Source organism: Elgaria multicarinata, chromosome 5, assembly GCF_023053635.1.
Source record: "Elgaria multicarinata webbii isolate HBS135686 ecotype San Diego chromosome 5, rElgMul1.1.pri, whole genome shotgun sequence".
NCBI lineage: Eukaryota > Metazoa > Chordata > Lepidosauria > Squamata > Anguidae > Elgaria > Elgaria multicarinata.
In genome coordinates, this window is record NC_086175.1 from 46,789,980 (window position 1) to 46,806,102 (window position 16,123).

Consider the following 16,123-nt stretch of genomic DNA (forward strand, 5'->3'; position numbering starts at 1 on the left):
TCTATGTGACAACCTTTTAAGTACTTGAAGGGTGCTATCATGTTTGAAAGGACCCAAAGTATTACTTCCCATATGTTTGCTGATTCTTGATATAATTTAGAAATTAACAGCTAGCACACAAAGTTTCTATTTCTTCTATTACATTTTGTAGCGCATAGCTATGGTTTGTTGCACAAAGTGACTGGGTTCGCACCATCGGGGAAGGAAAACAAGCCATTGTAGCTTAGTTTTCCTGTCTCACATGTGCTGTCGTCTGCCACATCATTACCAAAATTATCCTCAGCAGGCATGGTTTGCCTCACCTGGCAAAGGTGCATGGTGGGGTGGATTACAAACCACCCCACAACCCTAGAACAAGCCATGGTTTGTGGGCTGGTTTGTAAGCCCACCTGCTGTGCACCCTTGCCAAGTATGGACGACACGACCAACATGTGTGGGGTAGAAAAATAAGCTATGAAGGCTTACTTTCCTTTCCTGCTCGTGTGAATCGGGCTAGTAGAGTGCGTGGTTTGATTGGCAATTAATTGTACTGTGTTGTTATTGTTATAGTTATGGTTGTTTAAGGCATTGTGTTTTATGTTCACCACTTGGAAACTTTTGTGGAAAGTGGTATATAAATCAGAATAATAATAAATAGTTCCACCAAATCACACCTTCCTGGTCCTAATAGTAATGAAACCTGCTGAAAAGTCAGAGTGTCATACGAATCGACTAGTCCAAATAACGTAGGAGGACAACGAAGGCATTTTGGAAATATCAGAAGTTCAATTACCCAAGCTGCTGTTTACACAGGGGTTATTCAAACACCAGGTTACCTGGTGGTCACACAGTGTGCTCAGATAACAAGATGTTTCAGATAGCTGGATTAAACTAATGGGGGCTGTGCTGTATCTTCAAATAAACTTTGTGTTTTACTTGAGGATCTCCAGGGCCTCCACACCGAAACTTCTCTTTCTACTGGGATGGTAAGAATTTTCCACTTGAAAGAAGGGCATGGAGTTGCTCTGCATACACCCAACTGCAACTTACAAACACTGGAGTAATGGAGGAGATAGCAAAATGATTTTGCCATTGCTATGAAACACAAAGCTTCGACTACCTTCTCAAGGTGAATTAAAACAAAAGCAAACACTTTATATCCACAAGAGCCAAGTCACAAAACACTCATGTAATACAGAGGATGGATTCTAGAACCGAAGACTGTGGGCCCTGATTCAGTTCCCCTATTGTGGGAACCAGAGGGATTTTACATCTGCCGCCTTCCTCTGTGGTCAACTTTTCCCTGACAGATTTGCATGCAATAAGACTACCACAACCTTGCTACACATGCAGGAGAGATGCGCTTGCAACCAGCATCTCTGTACCATTGGCAGCCTTGCGACACACTGGCCAGGATTCAACTTGAAGGGAGAACTCAACAGCCCGTCCTTGTTTCACAACATATTCGCAAAGCTTTCACTTCTGCAAAGATTCAAAAGTGAAGCGGGGAAATATTTCTGAATTTATATTCCCATGTTACTCTTGAACGACTCCTTTAAAATATGTGCACGCCTGAGGCCCAAGTGCCTAGATCCTCCTTTCCCAAAATGTCAGTGTCTAGGAATCCCGTGCCAATGTCCCACGTAACGCCATACAAGTGCAATCCCATGCATTTCTCTCAATTATTTGAGAGAGGGATCCGCTACTCCACTATTCAGGAGGAACCCTCGCCATGGCTGTTCTCCTGTGTGTCTAGCAGAAAGCGTGTGGAATACTGTGACCTCTGTTTTGAGTTGTAAGAGTGGAAAACGACAGGCCGTTTGTATACATGCAGAATTACGGGTCTTACCCGCAGCACCCCTTCCCACTTTTTGTCTCCATCCAAGAGAACATCTGCTGAACATAAATGAGCAAGGATGGAGTGTGTGTATGGGGTGGGGGGGAAGAGTACCGTCTGGATAGTAGTGGCATCGTTTTAGCAATCATTAACATAGCATGCCCAACATCAGAAACCACCATCCTTGGACATATGCCAAGGGTCCAGCACACAGTAAAGGCTGACGACTTTGATATTAGTGAGGCAGTGAATCCACTCCAGGTTTCAGTCAGATTTCTAAAGGAGCTGGCCAAGGTGCTACTTTGGGTAGTGTCTTTAGAGTTCTAACTGGTTCTGACTAGAACCCAGAGTGGATTTACCGCCCCGCTGACATAGGAGCCACCAGCCTCTACTGCCAGCAACTACTAACACTGTTGCCTTAGGTAGGCCTCATTTTCAGGAACTTCAATGAGGGCAGGGCAGCTACCATTCTAATTCCCACAATGCCATGCAGCAGTATTACGTTGCTGCAGGGGACTGTGGGAAACTACAATGACATCCGCCCAGCACTTATCATAGGAATTCTGATACTGTCATCCTCTTCTGACAACCACTTGCCTCTGCCTTTAGACAGAGATTAATAGAAGGTGAGACTGACTGCCAACATGCCAAGGGGCCTCATAAACCCAGAACTGGCCCTGATTAATAAAAGCATGAAAGGGAAGGCTTTGCTCCTTTAAATACTCTTCTCACTACCTAAAAGTTGGGCTTCAGGGAAGTGAGTCGGATAATGGAGCTTCTCTGGATCAGTCAGGAGGAATCCTGCCCTTCTAGTTACTTGCGGTGTTAAGTGAGATGCTATGTCCACTACTCACCCATCTATCCAATTTACAATCATCCTGATCAAATCTACTTGTCTAAGTAAAGTGCATTCCATTATTTCGGCCCTCTTGTCTATCTACCACACCACCTAAAATTATTCTCCAGCTTTACTAAAATAAAGACCGTAATGTTTCTCTTTTCTTCTACTCTCTGCCTGTTCAGGAACCTGTGTGTTTCACCCAGAGCAGGAGACAGATCTGAGTTACAGCTGCACTTCATGTTTTCAGAAATGGGGGTCTGCCCCTACTTTTTGTCCCAGAATGTTAGTTGCTATCTGCAACATCTCCCACTGACTAAGGGATTCTTCACATCAGGTATTTTATCCTGCAACTTTACCAAGCCTTCTGCTTCTCGATTCTTTGCAGGATTAAGATGGGCTCCTTCATACAGACTTCCTGGGGTGGGTTTTGTTTGTTTGTTTGTTTTTGAGGATTGGCTTTATTTGCAAGTCCCATATGTTTCATTACACAGCACTAGATGGCACTGTTGTTATAGAGTCACTTCCTCTTTACATGGGCAAATTCAAACCACTTCTTTTTATTACCTCATTATCTCTGTGTCAAATAAAGTGGCAGAAATGGTCAGAAAGCACGGGAGAGGTGCTGGAGGTTGCCGGTGTCATGTAAAGGGCCTGTAAACCTCTGCGAGTAACCAATCTCAATCACAGGATAAAAGCCCCATGTGAAGAAGCCTAATTCATTCAGTTTGCAATCTCCATCTTGAAACTTAGTTTAATCTACAGAACTCATGGCTGCAATATCTGGCCTAACCTTTGTATGTTGGGGCTTTTGTCTCCACCCCCTGCTTTTTGTACCAATGAAAGAGTTCTGTCGAACTCAAAAGCTTGTTCTCAGTTTTGTAGCATTTGGATCGGTCTTAATAAAGACAGTGCCCGCTTGCAGATTTTAGATTCTTCCATTGTTACTCATCTGAGTGGCACCCATTCTGTAAATAGCCTTGCTATAAGAAAGTAGCTGCATGCCATTTAACATCATGGCCACCAATAACAGATGTTCAAAAACACTGTAACCGCCAGAGTGAGAGGGGACCCAATAGCCAGTCTAAAAGTATCGTGACTTATCTGGAGATGTAAAAACTGCTTTCCCCACTTCTGTACTTTGTTCAACTCTTCCAACACTTAGTGGAAAACATACATGTGAAACCATAAAATCAATTATGTGATTTGCTGGAAATTTAAAATTCAATCTACAGTTAAGAGCTTTCTTGGATTATCTCCCTCCTTGCATTGTTAGGCTTGGAGAACGACAGGGAGGTGTTGTCTGGCGAAGGGAGGAAGAAGCAGAGTTCTGGCTAAGAGGGAAGAATTCGGGTCTCTCAGAGAAGCAATGGTAGCTGAAGATGGATTAGAATAAATTTGGACTTCTAAAAATGCAACCTGTGGCCACACGGAGTCCACAGCCTTCAGGACTATTATTTTTTTACTTTCCCAAAATTTATGCAAATTAATTCACAGGAAAAGATGTACGTTTCTCCTGAGACATATGCCATGCTAGAAAATATACACAGGGAAAAGTTAAATGGCATGGGGTGACAATAAGCTAAATATTATGTACAAACATGTAAATTGTTGCAAACTTCATAATATTTTCACAAAACAGGAAAAACACACACGAATCCATCTGTGAACGGACACCGGAAGAAATGACACTCTATGAAACATACACGGAACGGATTTCACAAAATCTGGACATCCCTTGCTGAAGGGTTACAGAGTCTGAGGGAAGGAAGGCAGGAGCTACTGGAGAATCTTGTGGCCCTCACTCACACAAATATTTTGATACTTGAGGTTTAGGCCATAGTTTCTAACCCACCACTGCTTTTATCCCTACCATCATCACTGAGCGAAAGACCAATGAGGTAAAATACAACAACCTATTGCTATTTCTTACTTCATTGCGTTAACCAGACAAGACATAAAAGGCAAGCTTCAAGGGAAAGATTATCTTTTTTTCTCCACACAAATACACTTCTGGCTTCAAGTCTTCTCATTCTCACTCTTGACTTCAAGCCCTCTCACACACTCCTTACCACTCTCACACTACTTCTGGCCAAAATTCAGCACATCCTGTGATATCTGCGGGCAAACCCAAGAATATGCAGCCAAGAGATGGAACACAAGACCACTGAACTCTTATCTGAATTGATTAGACAAGCACGCCATTTAACGCTGGCACACCACTTTCTTCTATTGTTAAGCATTTGATCTTTTTAAATTTATTATTCCATTTTTCAAAAAAATCAATGTAGGCTCTCAATATATTACAGAATTATGTCTCCCATAGCACTGCCCCATCCTCCATGAAACTTTCTCATGCATAGTGATGGCCACCAATCTGGATGGCTTCAAAAAGGGGTTGGATAAATTCCTGGAGGCAAAGGCTATCAAGGGCTACTAGCCCTGACGGTTGGGTGTGCTATCTCCAGTATTCGAGGCAATAACCCTGTGTGCACCAGTTGCTGGGGAACATAGGTGGGAGGGTGCTGTTGCACCATGTCCTGCTTGCTCATCCCTGGCCGATGGCTGGTTGGCCACTGTGTGAACAGAGTGCTGGACTAGATGGACCCTCGGTCTGATCCAGCAGGGCTCTTCTCATGCTCCTATATAGCACCAGCGTTTGAAAGACAGTTCATCTCTTTAGGACAGCTGTCATTATTCAATAACAAATTCCTGAACATATCCAGGGAGTTTCTGCTGTAGATTCCAGATGCCAAAAAAGCTTACTGTACTGTGCCCTCCCATGCAAGAAGCAGAAATAAAGCTCCCTACTGGAGTAGCCTTTCCCTGCCACCACTGGCTGGTTTACCTAGCTACATTTCTGAACTACTTCGGTAGCCGAGCAGCTTTCTGGAGCATAGAGGGATGGCAAACGCTTTCAAAGGAAGAAGCATGCAGCAAAAAGTCAATCAGCTCTTGTGGTTCAGATTTGACAATGAAATTAGGGATCAGGAGCAAGCCATGAGATTGAAGGAGCCCTCCCAGAGCATGGAGGTTAGGTAGAGCATTGGACAAGGACTGGGGAGACCCAGGTTCGATTCTCCAGGCAGCTATGAAGATCTATTTATTTACCGATATTTAGCTATCATTTACATTAAAAAGAAAGTTCTAAGCAATGTACAAACAATACAGTATAAAACCATAGTAAAATACTGCATAAACGTTAGAAGAGACAATAGCATGACAACAAGAAAGGCAAGATCATCATTCTAGGAAAGCTTGATGGAATAAGTATGTTTTCAGCAGGTGCCGAAAAACAGAAGGTCAGCAGCTGTTTAATTTGTAGTGCTAGGAAGTTCCTGAGAGTGGGTAATGCAATACTAAAGGCCCTATTCTGAACCATCTTGAACCTGACCTCTAATATCTTAGGCACTAGCAGGAGGGTATTGCCTGATGAGTGCAGCAATCAAACAGGGAGGTAAGGGGATCAGGTGATTTCTGAAGTATCTTTTTCCTGAGCTGTTTAGGGCTAAGTACCAAGTGCTTCAACCTGGTGCAGGAGCTTACAGGCAGCCAGTGCAGTTACCTCAGCATAGGTGTAATATATTGAGGATAAGTTGCTCCTGTTACCAACCTCACAGTGGCATTCTGCACCAACTGCAGCTCCTGGACCAACCTCAAGGACAGCCCCACTTAAAGCACATTGCAAGAATCCCGTTTTGAAGTTATCAATGCATAGACCGCCGTGGTCAAACTATCCTTTCCAGGAATGGCAGAAGCTGGGAAAAATTCCTCCTAGCCATCAAAGGCATTTGTGCTGCCAGTGACAGCACTGGATCAAGGAACACCTACACCAACAGGGGGAGTGCAACCCTGTCCAGAACAGGAAACTGACTGAATTCCTGGACACGGGAACCACTCATCCACAGAGCCTCTGACTTGCCAGGATTCAGATTTCAATTAACTGACCCTCATCCAGCCCACCACTGCATCTAAACACCACTCCAACGATTGCAAAGCTTCTCTTGCCCACCCACCCTGGTTCAGACGCTACAGAGAAATAGAGCTGGTTGTCATCAGTATACTGATGGCACCTTGCTCCAAATCCTCTTATTTATTTATTTATTTATTTATTACATTTCTATACCGCCCCATAGCCAAAGCTCTCTGGGCGGTTTACAAATGACCACTCCCTAGGATTTCATATTGATGCGAAATAGCATTGAGGACAAAATAATGCCCCGCAGCACCCTGCCACCTAAACCTGGGTGGGGTGGGTTATAAGTGCTGTTTGGTTAATGTTTTTAATTACCTGACCAACAGCTACAAACCAGTGATGAGTTACAATGGCTTTTTCACACATACAAGGCAAACGCCACAGACGGAGCTTTCACATCCTTTCAAAGAATGGTTTCCAATCCTGGGCTGTATGAGGTCTTCAAACTACAGTTTCCTGATTCTGACACCACAGCAAACTGCAGTTCTACAATCAAGGAGGTTTTTTTATTAATCCAGGCACACAAAAGGAAAAGGGAAAGGAAGGGGGAACACGCTAACACTGCATTCATGATCCAACAAGCCATGGTCGGTTAGGCCAGGAATGTGATTTCTGCACCAGGCCAATGCTTTCCAATGAAGTCTGTCTGTTCACACATTTGCCTACAAGTCATTAAGTAGAGAGACCTCAAAAGATCTACATGGACATATAAATGAGATCTCAGAGAGGCACACGCTGCAAAACCTCACTAATTCACACTTTCCTAATCCATGCACCCTATAATTGAAAATAGGAATCTCCTTCCTTTTCTGTCTGGTCAGCAGAGATTTAACTGCATACTGCTGTAATGAGGTTTCAAATTACCAGGGCAGAATTACTGTACTGCTATAAATATAACCATTTTCTGCAATTAAGTAATCTCAAAGATGTATGAATGAAACAATGCATTTCAGATTCAGAAGTAAAGTTAATTTCATATTGCATGAGACTGAACTGACAAGCAATCATATACGGCTCTCTGCATTCCAATAATTTAGTAGTAGTGTAATTAGTTAGGTAATTTTAAAAGTTAGCCAAATAGTGTTATGGAAATCATACATACATTACATTAAAAGTCCATGATGGATTGAAAATTGATTTTCCTATTTCCAAAATTAGTAGGGAAAGGATTTTATGAGCATTAATAGGTTTAAATAAAATATAAAATCTGATCAAGGATACGTAACTGAAAAGGGCAGTCAAGGACATGTTTGGGGGAAGGCACAATCTAGGGCTGCCCTCACTTAAACATTGAGTCAATGGGGCTTGCACATACACAGTAATTCATAGGATCTCAGTCCAAGCCAAAACACTTTAACAGTGCAGCCGTAAGCATGTTTACTCAGCCGTAAATCTCACTGAGCTCAATGGAGCTTGCACCCTGGAAAGTGGGCCTAAAATTGCATTGTAATGGTCAAACTCCTCAAACGTTCAACCAAATTCTCAAGGGAGCAAACTTTTCCACAGTGAAGAACCGTATGGAATTAAGGCGATAACAGATCGTTTTATATAAAATGGGCACATGCATACAAATTTATACAGATGAGGAAGGGGCAAAACACGAATTAAAAAAAATGCAAAGAAAATTAAAATTAACCAGATGCTTGCAGTCTGGATGAGAAAAGTATTCCTATAATAACAAACCTCTAATGTTTTCATCCTTGTGCGAGAAGGGGATAACCCAAATGCCTGCTTGCTGCAGAGGAAGGTTAGCTGGGGTAATTAGTAGTGCTGACAGGGCAGGACTTTGGGGCAGAAGTCTAGGGCCCTAATTAGCAAAATAAGCAGGAGCCCGGTACCCACCCACCCACCCAAACAGAGCAGGGAGGGCTTACCATATTTTGAAGGATGTGAAGTATTTGTTATCATCTAAAGGCGAGAGGGTTTGGATCACTGAGTCTAACTGCATCACCAGGGGCAATTCTATTCAGAATTTCCACCTGCACCATTGGGGGCAATTCTATTTGAAGAGGAGAAAGTACAATCGATGAATCTAACTGCAGCACTAAGGGCAATTCTATTTTGCGAAAAAGAAACACACACACTTTCAATAAACAGTTAATTTTCTTTTAACTGTTTCTGACAGCCAGAGGGCACCCTGCTTTCTCCCTCTCTGCCTCGGCCATGAGGCCCACAAGCACAACATCCCCCAGCTCTTGGTCAGTTCAGCTTTACACACCACTGCTGCCATCATCAGGAGAGCACTGAGCCTTTCTCGTTCTCTGGTTACCTGCAGTAGACCAAGCACTCCATGTGGTTGATCTCCTGGTCTGAACGGTATCGGCTGTAGTCTTCCCACAAGTCCTTGACAGCTGTGACGGCCAGGATGAAGAGCACAGGGGCCAGGGCCAACTCAGGCTGGAATGCATTGACTGCAGGAACGAAGTTGAGCAGGGCAATGAAGACGAAGTAAACATTGGCCAGGCGATGGAACTGCTCAAAGAGGTTCTTGGGCAAGAAAGACACGGCGGTGTATTTGGTGGTCTTGAGTCTATTGTCGGCTGGAGGAGGGGCATTCTCCATTTCAGGCCATGGTAGCAGCAGGTTGGAGCACACCCTCCGAGTCCTGCCTGCCTCTTTCTTCTTCCTCCTCCTCCTCTTCTTCCTCCTTTCCTTTTCTTCCTTCTGCTCCTGAGAAGACTCCCCTCCATCTCTGCCTTGGGTCATCGCCTTCTCCCCCCAAATGCACACAAAACACAGGAAAGCAAAGTTAGGAGAACTTCTACTGCACTTCAAAGCACATGGAGAAAGTCGTCCACTCGCTCCCTCCCTCCCTCTTCCTTTTGAACTATGTGATCATCCTTTGGAGCTTAGTCACACTCTGACTTTCTTTCTTTTTCCGCTAAGTGAGGGAGGTGCGAACGCACCCACCCTTAGACCCTCCTTTCCAGAAAAGTTTGTTTAGAATTCGGATCTCTCTCTATTTCTCTCTCTCTCTCTCTCCCTCCCTCCCCCGAGTTTAGGAGGATGGTCTTCTGCTCCCGCCTTCAAACTTTCTCCTGCGCTTCTTCCTCCCCCCAGCCAGGCGATTGAATGACCGGACCGGCCGTCTGTAGCTTCCAGGCGCTTGGGAATCGCACAAAGTCAGCCTTGTCTCTGTACGTCATTTCTCGCTAGCCCGTTTCCGCTCCACCGCGAAGAACAGGGGCTTCGCTGACGGCAGGGCAGGAAAGAGAGGAGAGCGAGCGAGAGAGCCGCGCGATGGAGCGCATTACACGCACGCCGTGGCATGCGGGGGTGGCTCTGGAAACTCTCCGAGGGAGAAGGGGGCGGGCGGGAAGGCGAGAGGCCGAGCGGGGAACTTTCCCCGAAGAAAGTAACCCGGAGAACGTGGCAGGCGAAAAGTGGGGGATAAAGTTGAGCTGGGAGCCCGGCGCAGCGTGCGCCTGCCCCGTTAGTAGGTACGTACCACGTGCAAACCGATCGTAGGCGCGTTCACGCGGAAGTCAGCCCCACTGCGATCTGCGGGGCAAACGCCCCGCTAAGCGCGCGGGGACGGTAATTTCTTTGGATCCAGCCGATTTCTCCCTCTAGCACGCGCAAAAGGCGTTCCCCTCCAGAATAGCACAAGACATACTCGGAGGAAAAGAAATGTGACTCAACATGCTCTTCCCCCAAAACGAAAATAAACATCAACCTTTTTAATGAGGACACCCTCTCACTTTTCAATCACGGCGCTTTATTTCCTCTCCCCGCCCCAACCGACAAAGCTGTTTACACACTTTGCGCGTCCCTAAAAATTTCCTCCCGTGTCATGTCTACGGAAGGGAGTCTCCCGGGCACCTGATAATCTCTTCGGTCGCCGCTTCAGTTTCGAATTGACGAAAAAAAAAAAGGCCAGTTCAAGCAGACAGGGCGGGAAAGGCGCTAACTTTGAATTCTGCAAATATGCAAAGCAGAGCCAAGAACAGAAACAGAAACAAAGAGGGATTCTCGATGCGCTCTTTGATTCTATGCTGTTGGGGGTATTTTTCTTGTAAAAATAATGAGATTCATGTTTTTGCGCCATGGCTGCAGCCATGAATGGCAGATCCTGGATTTTTCTGTACAGGCCATGGAGGCAGATATGTTCTGTGGTTTGGGGGATTGTGGTTTGGGGTATTTTCCATTTAAAAATCAAGCGGTTCTCTGAAAATCCCTGTATTGGATCCATATTTTTGCACTGTGGCAGCACCCACAAGTGGTGGATCTGGGATTTTTGTGGTATAGGCCATGGAGGCAGATATGTTCTGTAATTGAATGGTGATTTTGTGGGTGTCCTCTTTAAAAATCATATGAACATCTACTAAAGTGACCAGATACAAAAGAGGACAGCGCTTCTGCAGCTTTAACTGTTGTGATGAAGAGGGAATTTCACCAGGTGCTGCATGCATACAAATCACACCTGCTGAAATTAACTTTTAGATACAACAGTTAAAGATACAGGAGCCCTGGCCTCCTTTCCATATGGTCACCCTATATGTTGTAGGATTTTTTTTCTAACTATGCATAGGATTGTGCCCTTAATTGCTTGAAATATTTTTGGAGGAGGCTTTTGTAACATTTGGGGAGGGCAGAATTAACTGTTCCCTCCCTAGCTGCAATCCCCTTTGAAAATTGACTCCTGCATTGCATGACAATTAATAGTGCAATCTTATGCATGTTTAGACATATAAGAGACCTACAACTCACAGCATCCCCCAGCGAGCACAGCTGGCTGGGGAATGCTGGGAGTTGTATGACTTCTTTTATCGCTAAACGTGCACAGGACTGCACTCTAATTTAAGCAAAAGGATTTGGGAATAGATCTGGAGCCCTAGGAACCAGATTTAGGGCCGGTGGTGGTCCATGGGCCCAGGTCTAGCAATGCTATAAGTTCACATTTGTTCTAGAGCAGTGAAGTGATGTTCATGCATGTGTATTAACCACGCTACAGGGCCATTTGCTTCATTAAGGTAAAAGTGTGTTGGCCACCATACCAACATAAAACAAGGGCTTCAGACAATCCCTGTTTCCCATATATGTGCGACATATGGAATAGTTATGTTTTTGTATAAATGCATAAATGGAGATATAAGTAAAGCACATCACACACACACACACAAAGACACATACTGGCCCTGTTCAGACAACATGCTAAACCATGATGGTTAAGCGTTTTGAGCGAAACAGTATGGGTTAGTGTGTCGTGTGATCCATTCCTAACCACTGTTTAAACACGCTCACTAACCACTTGCTGTAAAAGGGTTAGTGGCCTGACCATGGCTTAGTGTGTTGTCTGAACAGGCCCATATCTATGCACTAAGTGACACTGCAGCGATGCCAAAGAAATTAGTTATGTAAGGCTCTGCAAACAAAAACTGCTAATCCACTACAAGATTCAGATCACACACAAAGCAAAATACCTCAGAGACCAATTATGTCAAATCACATAATGTCAACATACCACCTAATACTTCTATCAACAGTTATTCTTTAAGGCACAATGAACTGGCACCCTCCTGCATTCATGCTCTAGCCCATGCGTGGGAACACTGGAAGTAGCAAGCTGAAAATTCAACATGTGAAAGGTCTTTCCAGGCCTGGGTTGTATTTCTGCCTGCCGTGCTGCTGACAAGGGTTTTGCTTGATCTATTTATTTATTTAAGTGGCAAATCTAAATGGAAGCGTCTTGCCTTTTCCATGGGAAAACTGCTGCTCACAAGGAAACCAGGAGCGCAGCCATCTTTGTCAGCTTTATGGGCAAGTGGGAGAGACCAACATAGATTGAAACCTCTGGCGTGTTTGTACTGTGAGGATCAGATCCAATGTGCAGCATTCCTGGAGTGACAAATCCCAGTTTTTCTCTTGGCAAGTGTTGCTGATAGCCCTGATTACTGCAAAGAAAAGATTCACCGTGTCACTCCCCAACTTTGATTTGTACCTGTGAATTTGAACACCTGAATAGAGCTTCGGTCTGTTGCCGTTGTGCTTGGCTTGCTTATGTGTAAATAAGGCCTTAGCTAGACCTAAGGATTATCCCAGGCAAATGGAGGGGTCGTCTCTGCCTGCTCCCAGGATCCCCTGTGTGACGTTTGGATGCACAGGGACAATCCCGGGATATAGGCCTGGTCTAGCCATGGCCTAAGAGAGTGTTGCAAAGTCTTCGTAAGTCTCCAGGTCACTCTCATCTACAGGAAACCAAACCCCATAGTGCTGCCACTGGAAATTCTCACAGCTCGGCAATGGGTCATGTATAATCATATACTTTTAAAATCTATAACCTCACCCATTTATAAACTGAGTGCGCTATTTGTGGTCGTTTGTTTCGTTTCTGGAGTGCTGTATCATGCGCATCGCATTGCTTGCATATCAGTTGATTCAGAATATTCCCTTGGCCCACTAAGAGCTCTGTGAAGAAACTGTTCAGCCCTAATTGCTTCAATATTAAAATCTGGTCTTATCTAAGAGCAAAGATGTGGAATCTAGCTAGTGAAAGGATGGTTAGTCTCAGTCAGCAGCAACACCACCTCTTTCCAGAAAAAGAATGAGCTGCCATGCTAAGATTGTTGAAATGGCTTCCAACACGTTTCCTGGGGGAAACACAATTAAACAGGCTAACAAGGAAACACAGGCCCCATTCAGAAGACACCTTAAACCATGGTGGTTAAGCCAGAAAGCCAGGCTGTATTCAGAAGCCTGGAGGAAAAGCCTTATTCACTGTGGTTAAAGCCATGGTTTAAGGTGTTTTCTGAACGGGGCCAGTATTTAAAACATACAAGATGACTGACCTTTAGCTGTTCATATATTACCAATACATTTTTTTTTATAGACAAAAAGAAAAGAGGATACTATTCCCTTTTGCGATTTCCATTCAGACTGTAATTATTAACAACCCAAGGAGACAATGACCTGTTTCACATAACATGAAAAGCCAGAGAATGAGTTGAGTGTTGGATGTTGTTGCATCGTGGGTCATTGTTGAATTGTGGGTTGTTCTGTTGTGTTGTATGAACCCAGCCATGCCAACAAACCATGTTTTGTTAACCATGAGCAACCCACGGTTCACAACCCAACCATAAACCATGAGTTCTTTTCGTGGGTGGTTCGTGGTTAACAAATCATGGTTTATTAGCACAGCTGAATTCATATAATACAACCATATTTAACCTGTACTCCAGCTTGTCATGTTGTGTGAACTTGAAATGGGTAACTCCTTCCCGCTCCATCGAACTAGCTTGTTTCCTAAACTTGAATGACTATATCTGAAATTCACCAGATCAAGAAAGAATACAATGGCTTTAAAGGATAGACCCCACTCAGTGATATAATTACAAACCTTTACCAAGTGTTTTGGTCTTCAAGAATTAGGATATATGGGTTGTGGTCCTTGAAACGTCTCTCAAGCCAAGTAACACAAAGGTGGAACTACAAAATATACATTTATTACTCAAACAAAATCAGAGAATAACAAAACTATGCAATGATAAAACAAAACTACTACATGGCCTCATCTTCACTATTCCTATTTTTTTCAATGTAGCCAAGTTTGCTGCTGATGCCAGTAACAACTAGATGAAGGCATCCCTGCTAAGCTAAGCAATGTGCTGCTTCCAGCACTTGACTGACCCATTTGTGGCAGCCATCCTTCATTTCTAAGAATACATTCCATTACTCACATTTACATCACAATACACACACAACTCATCACATCTGTTACTGACCACTTACACTCAGCATACACAGATAATTAGGAATAGCCCTTCTGTGAAATACAATAAATTCTTATCAAGTATGCACATTACATACGTACTCTGTGACAAACCTAGCCATTAGTTACCTCCTTACCCAACGCCATTGTCTCTGTGCCAGGTTCACACAAACATAACAATACGCTCAGGTTCTCAGTAACACAAATTAAAATTCCAGGAACCCAGTACCCCCATTATTTAGCCAATTCAAGTAACAGTTAGTGTCAATAATAAGGTGCTGGCTCGGTGTGTTGTGCTTGGGTCCTTGCAGGGAAGACTCTCTCTCAATGCCCCCCTCCCTAAGCATGTCTACCTACTCATTGCCTTTATCACCAACTGCTGTTGCTTCTCATCCTCTTTGTCATTGTTGATGCCACTTGCTTGTTTGACAGGCAGACCTAGTGAGCAAGTAAGCCGTAGAATCTTCTGTTCTTCCTTCTCACCACCTGGGCTAGAGCAAGAGACCGGTGAACTAGCAGGTTGCAATGGGAAAGAGGAAAAGCAACTCCAGGGGTCTCTTGTCATTAGGGCCCTGCTGGTCTGTGAACCCTCATGACCATGCCTGCCTTTGACACCAGCTCTGGTTCAGACGTGTCCAGCGAGAAAGATGCATTCCTGACAACAAAATCTAGTTCAACTTGAGGCACTTTCTGTTAGAAATATATATACTATATCACCATATTTGTCCATCAAACTGTCGCCTACAGGAACCTGACCAACTATTAAGATCATCTTCACAAAGTCCTGTGAAGGCCCCTTCCCATCAAAGATGAGGCCAGGGGTGAGGGAGAGCCTTTTCTTTTGGTGCACACCACCTTTAGAATAGTCTCCCAAGAAAAGTTTGCCAGGTGCCTGACCTCTTGAGCTTTTGGTAATGCTCTAAGGCCTTTTAATTTGCCCTGGCCTTTCATGTTTTTCCTGTTTAATCAGAGCCAGTGTGGTGTAGTGGCTAAAGTGTTGGACTGGGAATCAGGAGATCCGGGTTCTAGTCCTCACTCGGCCACGGAAACCCACTGGGTGACTTCTCTTCGCCTTGCTTCTAGGGGTCCGCGGTCCGCTTCTACTCCGCCTCTGGGCAAGGTGGAGCAGGCCAATTCGCTACTGCTTCTACGCTTCTAATCGGAGCGGAGCACATGCCTAATATGCTTGGCACACACAGCAGCTTCAACAAGTCACAGTGACTTGTTTCAGCCACCGTGATTGCAAACTGGGTCTCTGTCTCTGTCCATTCAAACTGTGAAAGCCTTTTTCCTGTCTCTCTGCCTCCTGCACACAACTGGAGAGATATTATCGTTTCCAAGCTCTGATAGGTATCTCATTCCAAAAGCTGGATAGCAATTCTCAGCTATCTGGAGCATCACCTGCCATTAGCTCCCATTGATGAAACATCAAATCACCACCCTAGACTATTAGTAAGCCATCAACTCTACCAAAGCTGGTGGTCAGCCAGCAGCAGCCACATCGATGTGTTGGGTTTAATTTCAAGGTCTGCATAATACTCTTCTGCATAAAATGGCTGCTGAGGGCTTTTGCAATAATCATTAGAATGCCGTTCGATTGGCTATCTTCTTTCTTTATTGCTCAGCTTTAGTTATCTTTTATGTCCCAATTGCAGTATGCAAGAATCCACCCGTACCATCTTAAATGATCTTCCCAATTTTTGTATAGCAAACTTTTATATTACCTTTTGCAGTACTGATATTCAGTTACTATTTGCACATACATTTCCTGTGTGCCCTTAGCCC

General features: G+C 44.2%; 1 protein-coding gene across 1 annotated transcript in view; it reads right to left on the reverse strand.

Moving 5' to 3' along the window:
* ATP10A (ATPase phospholipid transporting 10A (putative)) overlaps positions 1-9,395 on the reverse strand; it is a 158,954-nt gene extending 149,559 nt beyond the window's left edge. Inside the window, exon 1 of the mRNA XM_063126292.1 lies at positions 8,900-9,395. Within this exon, the coding sequence (XP_062982362.1) occupies positions 8,900-9,336 (437 nt within the window). The 5' untranslated portion in view covers positions 9,337-9,395. The remainder of the gene's footprint in view (positions 1-8,899) is intronic.
* Positions 9,396-16,123: the final 6,728 nt, after the last annotated feature.